The sequence below is a fragment of the Siphateles boraxobius genome, unplaced genomic scaffold (genome assembly GCF_051911475.1).
Source record: "Siphateles boraxobius isolate OS27281-9 unplaced genomic scaffold, OSU_SipBor_1 66, whole genome shotgun sequence".
NCBI classification, from domain to species: Eukaryota; Metazoa; Chordata; class Actinopteri; order Cypriniformes; family Leuciscidae; genus Siphateles; species Siphateles boraxobius.
In genome coordinates this window covers 8,340,016-8,358,255 of record NW_027509193.1, presented here as the reverse complement: position 1 = coordinate 8,358,255, position 18,240 = coordinate 8,340,016, and the positions used below count along the sequence as shown (strand labels likewise).

At 38.1% G+C, this 18,240-nt stretch overlaps 1 protein-coding gene and 1 long non-coding RNA gene across 2 annotated transcripts in view; both read right to left on the bottom strand.

Annotated features, from left to right (window-relative positions):
• LOC143721541 (uncharacterized) overlaps positions 1-18,240 on the bottom strand; it is a 323,157-nt gene that overhangs the window by 222,458 nt on the left and 82,459 nt on the right. The window lies entirely within an intron of this gene.
• LOC143721535 (protein shisa-9) overlaps positions 2,958-18,240 on the bottom strand; it is a 96,720-nt gene continuing 81,437 nt past the window's right edge. The window contains exon 5 of the mRNA XM_077212032.1: positions 2,958-10,641. Within this exon, the coding sequence (XP_077068147.1) occupies positions 10,181-10,641 (461 nt within the window). The 3' untranslated portion in view covers positions 2,958-10,180. The remainder of the gene's footprint in view (positions 10,642-18,240) is intronic.

Genomic DNA, 18,240 nt, shown 5'->3' with positions numbered 1-18,240 from the left:
TAAATTCACCAGTTCCTTATTTTCACCATTTCTACAGCTCAGTTTATGAGGTATTGCTGTCAAATGTTTGTTTGAAAGCTGCATGTTCTGCTTTGTCTGAGGCAACACTTTAAAATAAGGTTCTATTTGATAACATTATTTATAACAGGAGCTAAAAATACACTACTGTTCAAATGTTTGGGGTAGTTACAGTAAAGTATTTTACTGTATCCTCATCAAGGCTGCATTTATTTGATCAAAAATATTGAAAAATTAAAAACAATATTGTGACAAAAAACAAAAAAAATTCACTTTAAAATGTTCTACTAATGCATTCTTAACATTCCAGATGTTATGAAAAAACATGAATAAACAGTAATTAATAGTAAGCTATTTTTACAAATTAAAGGTATACTATGTAGCCTAACATGTTTTTGTCTCACACTGATACACTGTGTTAAGCCTATTATAATGCTGAATTCCAGATCAAGTTTACGTTGGAATATCCCAAATTAAATGTCCCACTTCAGACCTTCCAGACAATCAGACGTCATTTTCATATGTTGACCACATGATGTCGCCACGACCCACGACACAACGAGAGCATATCGTGTTTTTGTGTCAATTATTGCAAAAACATACAGTGATTAAAACAACATAAAATCGATTGATCGATCGATATACCCTGAATTCGCAGGTCGAATGTCTGACTTTGAGTGGCGTTCCAGACGTTATTTCCAAGAATGAGGTGAGAAAAATCCAAATTCGAGCTGTCTGGAAGGCAGCATTAATGTTTATATTTTTGACCATGCAGGATGGGTTGCGTGGGACATTGCGTACGTTGACAGGCCGTGTGTGTCTTGTCATATCTGTACATAAAGAAATGTTGCTCCAGCTACTTTGAAGCATATGGTGTGGGACTGGCATTGGTAAGTTGTCATAACAAGCAAGAATGGTTGACATGTAGGTGCTAAATCTCAAACCGGTGAATCAACCATTAAAAAAAAACGCTGAACAGACAGGAGTCTGCTGCCAAAATCAAACTTGACGGTGCTTGCAATAAACCAGAATCAACATTAGCCCCTTTTACACAGCAATCCAGGTAAATTACCGTAAAATTGCCAGAATGACTTTACCGGTAATTAAATGCACAAAAATGCTGTTCACACAAGCAACGGCGTTCTGGCTTTTTACTGGTAAGAGACCATTCACACATCAGCTCCAAAATCCGGTAAATTCTGTGATGTCAGTAATCGGAAGTGATCTTTCAATGATCCATTGTCTTCATCCGTCCGCATGAGGAGAAGCACTTTAGTTTCACTATATGTTCAATTTGACAAAAAAAATTGACATCTGAGTGAAAGGCATAAGGGAATGATCAAACAGAACGTGTTTTTGTTCTTAAAAACATGAGACGCACATAATAGTATCCAACTGCAGAGCCGAAACGCTGATGAATGGAATAGAAGGCTGGGTCTCGAGCACTAAACGTGGAAAAAGCTGCGAGACGTGGCGCAACAGTCAAAGATGATCATCTTGTGCATATTTAAATAGAAAATCTATTAAAATGCTTACTGTAAACATCGCTGAGTAATCACGTCATCTCCATAAGTCTTTATGATTGGCCCAAAGCAGACTTCTGATGTCAGTACATTCTGACATTGTACGTGACCAGACAGGGAATCTTCATTCCGTGTTCACACAGAGCACATTACCTGCAATTTACTGGTAATGTTACAACTTCCCTTACTGGTAAATTGCCGGAACCAATTTACAGGTATTTTTGAAAAGGCCGTGTTCACAAATTATCTCTTACCAGTAATTTACCAGTAGGCTAAAGACTGTGGCTGAATACAATATCGCCCCCCATACCCTCAAATAGGGTGTTATTTGAGGGAACAGCTATTTGTAGTGGTGTCCGAAACCATAGTGGACGTTATTGAGAGCACTTATTCAATCCCACATTGCACTGCAATAACTGGTGTAGGCTACACTCAATGGCTGTCCGAGTTCGCTCTCTCCTTTTTATTCACTCCTTCAAGTGAACAGTATTAGGGGACTACGTAGGGAATAGTGAATGATGGTTTAGGGGGCAATTTTCGGATTTAGCCTGTATGTGTGAAAGGGGCTTTTGACTTGACTTTATGGAGATTGCAAGAACTGAGGGATTTGTTGACGCGGAGTTGTTGTTTTTATCACTCAACAGGTGAGTAAGATATTTTATTGAACAGATAATTTGCCATATGTAGGCTAGCTGTCTAACAGAGTTCATTGTAAGGTATTATCTATTGTGAAGGGTCATTTCATGATGGTTGTTGTAGCGCTGTGCTGAAATTTATTTTCAAGGAAGTACCGTGTCTATTTATGGATTTTGCTACAGTAATGTCTTGGGCAAATTTTTTATGAACAGCAGGATAATCTCTTTCTCTCCTTCATTTTAGTAATATCAAATAACCATATTTTTTGAGCACAGACACGCAGAGCCGAAGCACAACGAAACTTATGTTCTTCTGCAAAATACGCTAGGGCCAAAAGTTACATAGTGCACCTTTAACATTTAACAATTTATTCTATTTATTCACTTAGTTAGTTCATGATACTGAATGTAATGTTAAAGAATTGAACCTTATTGTAAAGTGTTACCATTTCCGATTTAACGTTTCCTTAAACTTAATGGTAAAAAGGACATCAAGCATAAACCCTTTTCCTGTCTAAGTGGGAATTGTTTGACCAAACATGCTGCATTTTAAACCAGATGTTATGTCTATAACTGAAAGTCAGGCTAAATGAGACTATTAAAATGCTACAGGTTCCTTTGCAGTACGTGGTTAACATCACACTGTTGCACAAAACCTCAGTGCTTGTCTAGATAATTCTCAAACTGTTATTCAGTAATTGTTGAATTATTTTTTTTAGTAGATCTTCCCAGAAATTGCAGATAGATCCCCCGGTGATCATTAACCAGACTCAGCCCAGAGGAGTGTTTCAATCTGCCTTTTATTTTTTAAACAAGTTTATACAAAGAACACTTAACAATGATTCTGTTATAAAGAGATGTTTAAAAAGCCATTAAATCAGTTGGATCATGTCCGTATGTTCCTTATAAATTGCAACTAGTGTTGTAGAAACAATTGCCGTTTTCTTTGCTGTTGAGTCAGCATGGTTGCTGTTGCAATTATCGTATTCATCATCATCGTTGCTCTTGGTATCATGAACATCAAATTGCCTGCCTAACTAACCCTAACCAATATGTTCAATTATTTCATTGCTTATAGTAAAAATTGGTTTCATAATAATAATCATTATTTATTGAATAAGGTTGCTCTCATGCTGACCTAAGAGAAAGCATTTACAGACATCTTTCTACCTGATAATTGTTGCATTGTATCATGGGATTTGTAGTTTTTATCACAAGACAATTTCAGTAGTCAATGTTCTGTAAATCTTTAAAGGAATATACCAGCTCAAAACAAGTTTAAAGTCTGTCGGCAGCTCATTTGGATATAACTTTACAGAAAAGTTTAGTGAGCAATATTATCAAACATTTTAACACACATAATCTTTGTTTAGCATTTATACTTTTGAGCTGCAGTGTATTGTGATGTTTATGCTATGGACTTCCATTGTAAGTGCTTTCAATTGTTTTGGGTTGTAATTAGCTACAATGTTTTCAATGGCTATCGACAGCAGCTAACATATGCGTTTGATGATATCTTCAAGACCCCATGAAAAAAGATTTTGTTGCTTTTAGCCCATGTCATTTAGCTTTTGAAAGAGTCTAGGCTAATGTATTCCTAAAAGTTGACAAAAATATTTGGCACATATTGCACATTCAAACTTTCAATTGAAAAAAATAAAAACTTTCAATGTTTCCTACAAGTCTAAGAGTTTCATAGACTGATAGAAATGCTAATGACTCATTCTGCTCTAAACAGATTTTTGTATCTTGTATTTTGTATCAATAAGACCTGTAGAATGAGAATGTCCCGTCCTCTAATACCTTCATTCCTGTTGGTTACTTTAAAAAAAGGGTGAGATATGAATATGTTTCAATAGAAAATGTCAACACAGGGCACAACATATTGCTAATCAAGCGAATTAATGGGGTCTTAAGCTTATTTTGAACCTTGGATATTCCTTAATAGTCAAGCCAAACCTTTCCAGACATTATAACAGTCCATAAATGTCTTCTAATACATACAACTTACACACTTATACAATTATAAATTGTGGTCTACTCAAATAGGTGCATTTCAGCTTCACTTTTGAATTGCCACAGTTTTTCATGTGCTTTCTACAGCAGTGTTCTCTGACTGTCTCACTCTCTTTCACCATCCTGTAAATTTTATTTCTCTGAATTATTCAACATCTCCTCAAAGTGCAACCAGACTTAAGGAAAAAAAAGGCATGGAAATGGGGCATTAGACGAGTAAAAGAGATGGAGTACATGGAAACGAGAGGAGAGGATGACAGATCTTCTCTCTCCACCCACAGTTCTTCATCATCATGTACTGTATTATCCTCCATTTCTCTCTCTCCCCATCCTCAGGAGACCCATATTAACTTAGATATCACTGACAGCTGAGAATTACGCCTCCCACTGTTTGGATGAGAGACGGGGGTACAAACACAAATGAGACAGTGACAGAGAGAACAGGAAGGAGAGAGAGACTACTGTAATGTCAGGTCTGCACTGCAAGTGAGTGATACGACAAAACTAGATTATAATCAATGAAACTGTCCAAGTGTGAGATGGTGCATCAGTTTCTGCACAGGTTCCTGTAGGCAAGGGTATAGGGTACTTAAAAATGTTGTGTGCTTCATCACAAAAGTGCAAATTCTTTTCTATTCTTTTATTGAGAAAATATCATTTTGTCTGCCTTATTTAGCCAAAAAGGCATATCAAGGTCTTGGAATCCCAAGAAACAAACAGTAAAAATCAATGTAAAATGTACTTTAGTTGGTCAAACTATGGTCATTGATCCTTGTTAAAAGACATCTCATCAATCACCACAACATGTGCCTATATATTGTAACCATTGTTGAAAATGAATTTGACTCAAACATGTTCGATCTGCACAATGCACAGTTTACGTTTCAACATATTGATTTCAGTTTAGCACTTAATGCAGTTCAGTGTCCTATAGAGTCTTATATATTCGGGACATTGAACACAACTACAGTTAAATAGGTTGCAATGTCCGAATTGTCAAAATAATTTAATTGATTTCAAAAGCTAAGAAACAACCCTTTTATGTACAATTACTCTACAGTTCAAAGGTATGATTTCGGTAAGTTTTTTTATTATTTTTAAAATAGGTCTCTTATGCTCACCGGGCCGCATTTATTTGATTAAAAATAGAAATATTGTAAAACATTATATTCAATGTTTTTATGGAACCTGTGATGTAAAATGTTGTCACAGTACCCATACAAAAGTATATTTTCTCTGTACTTCTTACACCCTGGTCTACGGGTCCTGTGTGTACTCTATATTTACATCATTTTGAAGATGAATGGTGACTGGATGTTCACACTGACAGTGAATTGCCATTTTTATTGAGGGCTGACAATTTCTGGGTGACACAAGCGACAACAACCCCTAATGCAACAAAGTTAAGGTATGCAATTTTATGCAAATAAACTAACATGTAATATGGTGACTACCATTAAGAATACCAACAGGATAGACTCTGTGACCTCCAACAATTTAAACACAGTCAGTGTGAATGTCCATTAAGCCTTGAGGAGTCAGAAGAGGAAGCTAGGATGAGTGGAAAAGAGAGAGAGTGAATGCTTAGGACATAGAGCTAATGGAAGGAAAAGCTATTTATCTCACTAAGGGAACCTGTGTCCTGGGTGTTGGGAAGCCCCGCCCACGGTAAAATCTTATTGGTCAAAAATCCTTCTTGCTCGAGTAAGTAAAATCCCCATTGGTCCCATAAAGCACTGCCAATGGCATAATTAAAGTTTTATGTTTGAATATTCTAACCTAATACTATTTTTGATAATTAATAATTTTACATTGTACCATTATTGCTGATGTTGTTACGTCATTTGCAGTGCTTTTTGGTTTGAGAACTTCATCGCTTCAAAAAATGCTAAGTATAGTCTTATACAATTTTTTTGTCTCTGTTTCCCATTTTTAAATTCATAAACTTTTTTGCTTAAACGTTGATTGAATTATTTACATCAGAGCATTGTTTGGTTCAATGCTTTTTTGAAATATCATTTGAAAATAATACTTCCAGAAACCAGGCTGTCACTGTTGCAGGGTTTGCATGGCATTTTCGGACAAATAAATTACTTGGAATCGTGTCGCTTCACACATAGTTAAACGCCACCTGGCTGCACCCAGAAAAGCATTTGAAAAGTTTACGCCCACAAAACACTGTGTACAATGTCAAATCCTCAGCTTTAGAGTGTGTGTATTTGTGAAAGGCTGTAAACTAATGCTGCTTTATATTCACATCATATACATACATTTTTACATTATATATATTCAACGTTTTGCTCTTTTAACCCTGATGTATGAATAAACGGGCGTATATAATCAGTAAACATGTAAAACAAATGTGACAGGAGATATTTCTCAAAGCTAGTGTTGCAGTAAAAAAAAAACTGACCTTGTTTAAGTCAACAGACAAGCCTAATTAGTCTTTATGTCGTTCTTTTAATCGATGATGTAACCAGTGACTTTTAATTAGGATCAACCTGTAGTGCTGTAGCTGGCTTTGGATTTCCTTTAATGCTGGTAAGTTCAATCTTAGAGCAGTTTTTTTCATGCCTGTAATAAGCTCTCATATGTCCTTAACATGTTTTGCATATATCTTTTCTGGGTTCAAACAAGAAAATATCTGTTTTCTTAAGGAGAGAACATTTTTTGCTTTGCGATGGATGGTATTACACAACCCATGAGTGTGTTATAGCTAGAAACTTCCTCAACTTTTGATCGCTGAACAGAGCATAACTTTCGCAAAGCCTTGCGTCTGAAATCTGCTAGAATTTACCATAGTAAACTCTGTCCACTGTACACCCTCTCATTGCATTAGGAAATGCAAACCCTTTCCATTTTCTACACGGGCAACTCCTGTTATGAGCACATACCTCTTAAAAGCCCTTTGTAAAATTCATCCTAATTATACATAGACAAAAGGTACAAATTAGAATAGTGCATAAGATTAGATTGGTCTAACATACCACCAAACGAATAGAGCCATCAAACAAAAGGGAACAATGATTCTCTAATATACATATTACATGTCTCTGGACTGGCAACTAAGATGTCATTCAAGCATTGGTTATAATACATCTTTTAAAAATGATTAAATAAAGCATATGCTTTATACATATAGCGCAAGCTTCAAATATGGCAAGACATCATTTAAGTTAGTAAGTAAAGTGAGAAGGGTGTTAAAATTCGGAAGCACTTCATCTCCGTCAAATGGTCGTCAACTGTGGCAGACTCGACTCTGATTCCATTTACGCTTACAGTACAAAAAAACAACATTGCAAATAGTACATAAACAGTAAAAAGTACATCATGTATTGCTAAAGATAAAATGCTACCCGGTGGCATTCACATCACAGGTAGAACACTTTTATGTTGAGAAGAAATTAGAAACAACAGTCATTCAGCTTATTTGTGTGGTTTAAAAAAACCACTGGAAACAAGTCTTCACACCGAAGGTATTTGGAAGCCGATATTTACACCTTGTGTTTCTTTGTAACAGACATCTTGACTCTATTTCACTTTTTAGTCCTTAACCTGCAGAATTAAGAAGTAACCTGACCAATCCAGAGTTTTATTGTTTTGTACGAAGATTATTCCTGGAAGTTATTCCTCATTTGATTCAGGATTTAAGCTGATCTAGCTAGAGACATTGTCGCTGTGGTTTTATTGACAGCTAAATCTACTCTGCTCTATTCCTACTCTGCTCCTCAAAGACAGACTTCATGACCTCCTGGCCAACAAAGTGGCTCCGTTTCAGGAAGAGGGTTGTGTAGCTGGCTCACCTTGGCATCGCTTGACATCTCTGTGCCAGGAGAGTCTGACAGCTGTGTCTGTCCTCCAGGGTTTGCCCCTGAAACCCAATGACACTCTGGAGCCATTGCCACTGAGACAGAATAGAGCATCACTGTAGCTTAGGATAGTTTGACTCAATGCTGACCCATGAGAGCATGTTGATATATCCTCGCATCAATTCAGCGGTTGAAAATAGCCATCCAGGAACATGCTCAAACTGTACTTGCTGTCATATTTATGGAGCTGCTGTCCCTGGAGTTTTTCCAGAAGTAGAAATTATCTCCAAAATGAATCTGGTGAGAATAGAGAGAGAGATAGAGAGATAACTACTTTCTCTTTTTTTGGTCCTTTTTTATAGTTCATTACAGGCCCAATTGCTGTAAAGTGTACTGTGTATAATGCAATCTAGTGTTCTCGTTCCGAGTTCAATAATCCATCTCTGCTTCTCGCAGTACTGCCGTTTTATTTGCAAGCAGCAGTTTCGTTGAACTCTGAACATTTCACACACTTAAATAGTCCCTAGGTGGCTTGTACATTAACTGTCATTGGCCTGTAAAATCTCACAAGGCTGTTCAAACAAAGTGTGCTACTTTTTAGACACAGGTGTTTGCTCAGTACACATATGCTTTATTGTCATGAGAAAAAGCAAGAGGTAACCATCAGACATCACTGCAGGTCTCCTTTAAATTGGTGCATAACACATTTACATTTTGTTTTGTCGCCTCGTGCTTGTCTTCGAGCAAGAGTGCTAAATCTCCATTCAGATCCAGGTTGGATGAAAAAGACAGGACAGACAAGAAAAAACGAGTCTACAGGCAGGATTGGAGAACATATTTTTGGATCTGCTGTATTAGAAGCAGGCCATCATCAATTACAGCGCCCCCTGCTGTTCTGTGGCAGTGTGGCAGCCAAACGCCTGGCTGGGAACAGCTTCGAACAGCAGAGAGTGAGTGAGTTTGACAGCTGTGTCCATCAGTCATTTGGCCCCAGGCAGGAGAGGACGGATAGCCCTAGTATTGCTACCTTTTTCCTGGTCTCTTGAGCAATTCCAGAGAGACCTAAACTCTTCACTCTGAAACCGATGCCCAGCTCCAGATTTAGTGGTTTTCCATGCCATGTGCATTAGGATGCTACAATAGGGTGTACGTATTGCCGCTAACATGCTAGATTTGGCCACCAACCGATCGGTGAAATAGGTTCTTGCTTTAACCAAAAGCGTAATTATTTATATTCAGAAGTATTCTGAGGAAACAGGCTGTTTGACAGATATTGCAAAGAATACACATTGGTCATTTTAGCAACGTTGGCAGTGCTACTTATGAGATTGCCGGACTCGTTCACCTAGGTGTGTGTTCCACCGTCACTACGGCACCTTATCTCTGCGGGCGACTTTTGTCCCCTGAAATGTCTTTAAGTATTTCGGTAATAGAGACTTGCTCATTGACTTTGTCTTTACCTCTCGAAAAAGAGATTGAAATAGAAGCAGCCAGAATAGCTATGACTTGAAGTGATCTTGGCGTTCCGCTCCCTTGACAAGTGCTGGAATGCATCTTTCGATGAAGGTGTTGAGATAAAAAGTCCTAGGGACATTGGACATTTCAACTAGACCCTTATCCATTGACTGAAATAACAAACCCTTGGACGTCACAACAGTTGAAACTCTCATTCTCTCTCACAGGACACCTTGGTTTATTAACTGTCCTCCTCCTTATGCTTCCTCGCTGTTCTTTGCCCTCAGTGGTTAGAATTGTCTGAATAATAACTCACTGTATGGCAGCTCTTGGTTGATTGAAGTTGACAGCACAATGGCCTGGTCTGAAAGGGTGTGAAGGCTCCTGAGGTGTAGGGCTCCTGCCCTTTGCTATCAGACACATGGGTCTGGGCCACAAGAGACATCTGAAGACCAGCAGTACAAGTCCAGAATTTTAGGGGGAAGTAGGATCACCAGGGATTCAAGGCCCATCGAAAATTGGAATCAAGACCATGCAATGTTTTCCTTTTCGGTTCTCTGTATTATAGAACAGTGTATATAAATCTAGTCAAAAATATGTACAAGGAAGGAATATACTATAAATATAACTGAAGCACATGTGCAGAAGCTTTCACGTCCATCCAGTTAAAATGGCTAATCAAAATCATGCTTTCTTGTGTTTGCGTCTTTTCTAGGCTTTCCCCTCAGACTGTCACTTCCGTTTTGCTGTTCGTGGGCAGTCCCTTGTGTTTCGGGTGAAGGTGTGGAGACTGTCCGTACCCCAGAGGCTGGGTGAACAACTCTGGAAGAGTCTCAATGCTAAACTGCCGCTTGTTGGTGAAGGCCTGGCGACGACTGTTTGGTTGGGACAGGGGTGGCTGGGCCATGAGAGGGACCTGATGTTGGACATGGCTCTTGTTGGGGTCCCAGACTTTGAAGGCTGAGCTCGAGGTGAGTGGGTGGGTGTTGGTCTTGGAGATTTTGTGCTTGGGGACTTGGGCCGATGTAATGGTGATGGCCAAAGGAGTATGGATGTCTGGAGGCGGAAGGAAGGGTTTATCTTTTGGGTGAAAAGCAATGGGCTGGAAGGTTGCAGGCGAGGATTGGCGGTGTGCGTAATCCATCATAGGGTAGCTCTTGGGGTAGTAATCCCTTGCTGTAGTATCTGCAGGGAAAAAGGGCCGGGAAACGGACAGTTAGAGAGATAGAGGCTAAAATACAACATAGCGTTGTGACAAATAAGCAAACAATTTCTTTAATACTGTTGCTTCTACACTTACATACCCTACAGTATGCAGTGTACAAACCCTGATGTATTTGTCACAGACTATAGTTGCTATATTTAGAGTTATGAGGATTTAATGAGTAAAACACCTGGAGCAGTGGGACATCAAGTGTGACATGAGGATGCCCTCAACACTTTTGCATCACGCCACACACATGCAGGCACGCACATACATGCATTGATTTGAGGGAGCTATTGCTGTACACATCATGGTCTTGATGAAAAATGAATATATGTGTCCCAAGGCCAAATTGAAAGAATCAATATAAGAAATTTCACACGAAGAGGTACTGGTGCATATAGTTTAAAACAGACAGTTTGGTCTGGTTTTGTTTGTATGATAAAAATGTGTTATATTGACATTTTGTGCCACAAAGACAACCTGTACGATTCAGGTTTTTAAGAATTATTTTTTTTTTAAATGTTGTATTGCAACATTTCCTAACTGCAACCAAAAGGCAACATTATGAAATGTTTTGTACTTGCTGGGAGGAACCATATATGGTTTTACCTGGTGTTTACCAGGTAGAAATAGGGTTAGGACCAGTATTGTAATCGCTGGTTATTTTATTATTTTTCAGGTTGAAGTGGGTTAGCATGTTAGCAACAGTTGACAGCAGAGAGTTAGCCTTTTAGCCTGTCTCGTCAAATTAGCCCATCTCCGTTGATTGCTGCAAGCTATAGACAGGGCCTCTCGCTTCACAGCCCTCAGACATAAACAACCTTGCTTCACTGTTTTGTAATTTTTTTCTCCTTTTTCTCGTTTTCCATCCTGACTTCCTATACTGTCCCTTCTCGCTATCTATTGAGTCACGGCTAATGCATGAGGCAAATAGCTAGTGGCAAGGCACACAAGCATGGAGCTTAATTTCAATGCTTGTGTACATGTGCTCTCAAACATACATCCTGGCCCAATGGTAATCATTGTTTCTGCCAAAATACTGTAGTCGCTAAAGTAAAACTGGTAACTTGGCATTTGCAGCTACTGTTATGATTAGTTTTGACCGCATCAGTATGGACAAGCTCACTTTGTAGTTGTGCATGAGTGAAAGTCGGTTAGTATTACGATCAGCTTAGAAGGTCAAAATGAAACCTGAAGGGGTTTTAGAGACAATGGCGCATGCTGAGGGCCAAAGCCATGTCTCAGCACTGCACATATTAAGTGTTTAAAGAAGTGACAAAATCTGTGTCTAGAAAAATGACAAAAATTACCCAAATGAGGATGTTAATTTGTTCCTGTGGATAGTAAATCAAGCAGTAATTTGCTAATGTAGTTAGACATGCAGATTAGCTCATATTATTTTGTGCACATCCATTAGCACATTCATGTGCTTTAATTTAGGATTGTTTTGATTTAAACTTGAAGGAGAAGAGAGAAGCTAAAGAATCACAATTCAGTCGACTTACAACGAAGGACCAGTGAATAGGTAATGTGGGAAGTGTGCGTTGAGTAGGCATGAATTATTTAGGAAGTGTGTTTAAAGAGAAGGACACTTAGATGTATTACACTGATAATGAGCAAAAGAAGAACGTATTTAACACTCACAAACACACACTTGTGAAACACACACGCCTGAAAAAGTGAACTTCACAGCTACACAACTGCACACTCGCTTTAAATTATAGGCTGAACTGGAAAAATACAGATTTTTAAATATGCTTATACAATACATTTCATTCATTTAATACATTTTATTTAATTTTTGCAGCTTTTGCATAATTGTAAGGTTTGATAAATCTGACAACTTCCTTTTGTGGACCTAGGGACGTCCTGAATTGGAAAGAGAGTAATAACTTTATCGCTGCAAGAAGTATCACTGTTATTTAGTCCTAAGGTTAGGGTTATGGTTAGTCTGTAGTAATTAACTTAAAATACCTTTAAACAATAGAAGTCCTATGGTATGTTGTTATTTATGTGTGTTTGGGTTTTGCCTTAATTTTTAGGACACCAAAAACACCTATAGTATAGCATGATTCCAGATACTGAGAATCAGGTTGTTGTTGTTGTTGTTGTTTTTTTTAAATAGAGATCACGATACCATATAGACAATTAAACAAAATAACATGTACAGTAATTTACCAAAGTTTCGGACCAAGTGTTATTTGCTAAAGTATATTTTAAAATATTTAATTATTCTGAAATAATTATTTAAATAAAATCTGTTTGAATGAATGATTCAATGGCTCACTCATAAAGACTTTACTAGTTACAGACTTTTCTAGTTTGACTACTTATCTGCTTCTCTTTTGTTTTATATTTAAAGAATTTAGTTTGACCATTTTAATTTCCTTTTTTTTCTTGTGCTTAATACGTTTAATACTCACTATCACAGAGCTTTAGTCCATCCAGTTCCGAAACTCTCAATTCAGATAATTTTACACAAATTTAAACCACTTTAAACCACCATCGAGTATTTGTATCATATTCCGGTCGCGGTTTAAAATGGTTATGATTAAAAAAAGAATCATTTTGAAATATGTTATATTTAGCATTTTATATGCAGCTAATGGCTACACCTTGTTTAGCATGTATACTGCAAACATTCTTTATTCATATGAAAATACCCCGAATCACACGAAAATCACACACATACCATATAAATCGTGCATTTATTAGCTTCTTGTTTCAGGTGAAGAGATTTGTCTTTAGCTTTGTCATCACGGAGGTTAGAATGAGGAAGTGTACACAGGACCACGTCATGCAGACAGGCAGGATTATGGTCACGTCGTACCACGTGAGATGATTGACAGCTGTACAGCGAATGAGAGAGCGCTAAATCCTGTCGCAAATCAGGAAGAGGAGAGACAGAGCTCGCTGCGTTCGCTTTTTGAGTTCCTCAGATCGCATAATTCAGTGGAAAATAAATAGAAATGTTATTCTGTATGACGAAATATTTTACAAACATGTGATGATAAATCATTATTTCTCCAAATATGCGCACCATTGGACTAAGAGCACTGATGGATGATGTAGCCTATATTGCATGTATGTGAACACAAATAAACCGGAGAAGACGTGAATGACTGCTTTATGAGTGATGATTTCTATTCAAAATAACGAATGTTACAGATTAATAATTTTGCACTCCTGTCATAAATTAAGAAATTAAAGTCACTGCAAACCAGTTTTACCATAAACAGTGGTCAAATTTTGAAGGCGGAGTCTTAAATCTTTCTAATGATGCTCAGTTTGTCCAGATCAAGTAAGAGTGTGATGTTTTAAAAAGTAATGAATGTTAAACAACAATATACTGGGGCCGTCTGTGATCTTTGCCGCGAAAGGGGTTAAATTCGTGTTTTTGGTGATCCAGTTCGGTAGGTGGCGCTGTCACAAAAAATAGGGTCCTGGAACTGCGGTCCTGAACCTGCAGCCTCCGGTTGTGCAGGAATAGAGAGCCTAAGTCCCTCCCCTCCGTTTCCGGCTCATGGGACCTTATTTGGGGAAAAAAATTCTATGGTAGTCAATGGCGAGAGACAACGTATATTTTTATTCCGTCTGAACTGTGCCCTGAATTACACATATGATGTTTGTCAATTTAAAAGATAATTATGAAAGTCAAGAAAGTCACAGTTTGTCATAAAACAGAAGAGTAACATTTAGTTTAATGTGAAAATCGCTCAATGAATTACATCTCTCGTCTCGCACTATGTACGTCACCAAGCTCGTATGTATGCAGTCTGGTACAAAGCACACAGGCATGATGGCGTAACATTACGATTATAACGTTAGACTATAGAAAAAATGACAGACGTTAGCTTCAGTAAACTTAGCTTCATTCATTGAGAGAAAAGGTATGACGTCACATGCGCGCCTTTTGGGTTTGTAGTCTTTGTAATTACGTATTTTCACAGTCTTATACCTCAAAAGTTTTACATCAAACGGCGACTTTCTTGACTTTAAAATGTATCTTTTAAATTGACAAACATCATATTCAGGGTACAATTCAAACAGGATCCAAATATTGGTTGTCTCTCGCCATTGACTACCATACAATATTTTTCCGAAATAAGGTCCCATGGTGGTCCACCGGAAGGGGAGGGACTTATGCTCTTTATACACTGTTCACAGTAGCAGATACTGTAATGATTTGCCATGAGAACGACTGACATCTTTATCTTTCCGTGCAGATTACATAAACAGAGAATATATATTTTTGTTTGGATCGCGCGAAAAATCCAGCCGGTGCGTTTGCAGGGTTAACTATAGCCTAATAGAAAGGAACATAAATTGTGATTAAAAATATATGCTCACTCACATCAAGAACCCGCTGCGGTGGTGGAGTCCATGCAGGAGGAACAGCGTTTGTCACTGCGTCGCTTTTAAGCCCGAGCTGTTTGAAGAAGCCCATTTCCACCTCCAGTGATTTGGAGAAGCAATCCCACGTAAAATGCAGGTTGCACACTCCAGCTCTCGGGGGGAACTCATGGTCTTCCAGGCCAAGTGCATGCAACCACTGGTTCCTACTTTCCAAGTCTGCTGGAAAGCTATGCAGTCCAGCAGTGCTGTTGCAACCACTGTACTAAATACAGATAAAGCAATACTATGCTACTAACTATGCTTCTAACAATACTACATTAACAAATATGCTAATTAACTACCTAGGCTACACAAAATAATCGAAATAACTATAAAAATGCTATGCTAACTAGATGTTAATATACGCTATTCTTATCGTTTTCAATACTCACAATTCCAACTCCTGATTCGATACAGTGGTTTTGACGGAACAAGATGTTTTTATATTAGGGGCTGAGTCTATGCCAAGGGCTTGGTGAGCTGGTGCCTGCTTACGTCATGCGGGGAAACAACTTCCAATAGGAAAATTCAACTGCAGTAGCCACCATTCAACCTGAAGAGGGCAGCACTCAGACGTTTTTACACCATATATTGTAGAATTAAAACACTTTATACCCAAATGTCAAAAAATGTACTCAAAGCAATGAACAGCACTATTAAAGCCCCAGTCTTACAGATCATTAACTAAGTTAAAAAAGTTGTTTTAGGGTTTACCCTTTAATCTTCCCTCAAAGTAGAGAGAACAAAGGCAATCTGCATTAGACTCAGTTTTAGGTAATAGTGGCCCACAACTAGCCTGGCATACCAAACCTACATCAAGATGTTAGGTCTGGGAACTCTCCATTGGCATGCCTCATTCCTAGGGGTGGGATAAACGGTTGTCTTTCAGCGCTACAACCAACCAGAGCAACGAATAAGGTGACGTAGTCAGAGTCAGAGCAAAGCCGTTCTTTGTTGTTGTTTCAAAGAAAAGTCTAACTTCAAATCCTCCAGAGTCGCGGTCAAAGCCGATTTGAAAGACCGCTGTTCTCCAGCTGCAGCAGCCATTCTTTGTTTTCAAGTAGCAGTGAACCGTCGCAACTCTGTCGTCATTATGTTAAGCCCGCCCACCGACTCTATACACGATCTGATTGGCCTGACCAGTTTTAGTTTTTTTCAGCTCTAAAGTCAACGGAGAGTTGCTAGACTACACTGGCTGCAAAATAATTTTTGCTGCCGCTAGGGTGCATCTAGATTTCTAGGCTAGCCCACAACTGATTAGCAGAAGTATTTCAGTAAGACAGTGATAACGTTAGTTAGCCAGTTAGCAGGAGACCTACACAATATAAATCTCAAAACTAATTATTTTGAACACCATCTTTCAAAAGAAAGTGGTTTGCGAATCTGGCATTGAACTCCAAGATTTGAGAAGCAGTCTATACGGCTGTGGTATCGTGGTAAAGATGAATTTTAACCACTGATTCTTCACATGCTCATCCTTGGGCAGTGAAAAAAAACTGGCTTTACCTTCACATTGTAGAGCACAGCGTCTTCTGGACATGATGCTATCCAGTATCCACAAGAATCAGCTGCATGTTTGAGGTTCAAGTTTTCTCAGGTGTCTGCGCACGCAATAAGTGGGCCGGCAATATGTTAATGTTTCGTCTTGACGTCACAACGAAACAGCTTATGACTCGTTTGAAAAACGATTAATTTCATTGATTAAGAGTCGACTCTTACTTTTGAAAGACAATAACTTTATATACGGTGCACTTTCAGATTGAAAACTTTGCAGGATGTTTTCATTTCCCAGCTATGTTACACACTACATGAAAGGTCAAAACTCCATAATAGGGGCACTTTAAATGAATGATTCAATGACAAATAAAATGTAAAAATTCAAAAATGTTTATGGAGGGTTTGGTTTAAGATATTGAACACATCATTAGCCGCAGTCAATTGAAAGTCTGCACCATAATAGAAAACGTGTGTGTGTGTGTGTGTGTGTGTGTGTGTGTGTGTGTGTGTGTGTGTGTGTGTGTGTGTGTGTGTGTGTGTGTGTGTGTGTGTGTGTGTGTGTGTGTGTGTGGTCCTCAGGGGCATTCAGGCACTGCAACAGGAGAGAATGTGACATAACGGGCTGATGATGTCAGACGCAGGAAGTGCTCAGAGAGTGAGCATATGCATCAAACTAATGAACAGACGGCAAATGTACCGACAGCCCCTCTGTCCATTTCTTCTCTTTTATTTTGCTGTCTCTTCCTCTCTTTACTAGGTATACCATCTCTCTTATATCCCTTTCTCTGCATCTCTCTTTGTTTCCGTCTTCACAACTCCTTCTATATCTGTCTGTCTCTTTCCAATCGTTATTCTTTAATTAAGATGGTGCTGGGAAGCTTTCTTAGGCACCTGCCACAAGTTGGCTCCAACCCTATTCATTACACCGCCTCCCCATGCGCATGTTCCTCCTCCTTTTCTCCCATCATCCTCTCATCTTTCCCTCCACTTGCCCTGCTGAACTCTCCCCATCCGCTCTCTTTGCCAGCGCAGTCAGGGCTGATCCACCACAAGCTTTCCAAATGCAATAATCCAACAGAAGACTCTGTGCCAGGGACTGTATGCGCAAGGTGTGCGGATGAACTGTATGACTACACAGCGTTTGAAGGGGGAAAAATGAATCCCTCTCCATCTTTGTGTTTTATCATCTCGTTTCTCTTTGATGTTCTTGTTTCACATATTTAGCCCGGAATATGTTTGCATTAGTAAGATCCCACAATAGCTTTACAGAAATAAAATCAAATGTGCAAATTATAAGAAAACTGTACAGAACATCAAAATAAGAATAAAAAATAGTAATGGTCTTACAAATAGGTTTAATTTTTTAAAAAATAAAAATCTTCATTCTACATTATAATCAGTAAATATAATTTCTTATTGATTCATGACATTGTATATAGCATGTGTGTGTGCATTTATTATAAGTTTTATTATAATTACTATTATTATTAGTAGTAGTAATGCTTCATTATTTTTAGGACCACTAGAACTATTATAATTTCTAAAATAATAGGTTCAGTTTTTTATGAAAAAACAATTAAAAAATAAATTGAAAAAAATATGATTTTTCAATATATATTTATATATTTAAGTGTGTGTGTGTGTGCTTGTTAATAAATATTTGATTCATATATATCAAAAAATGA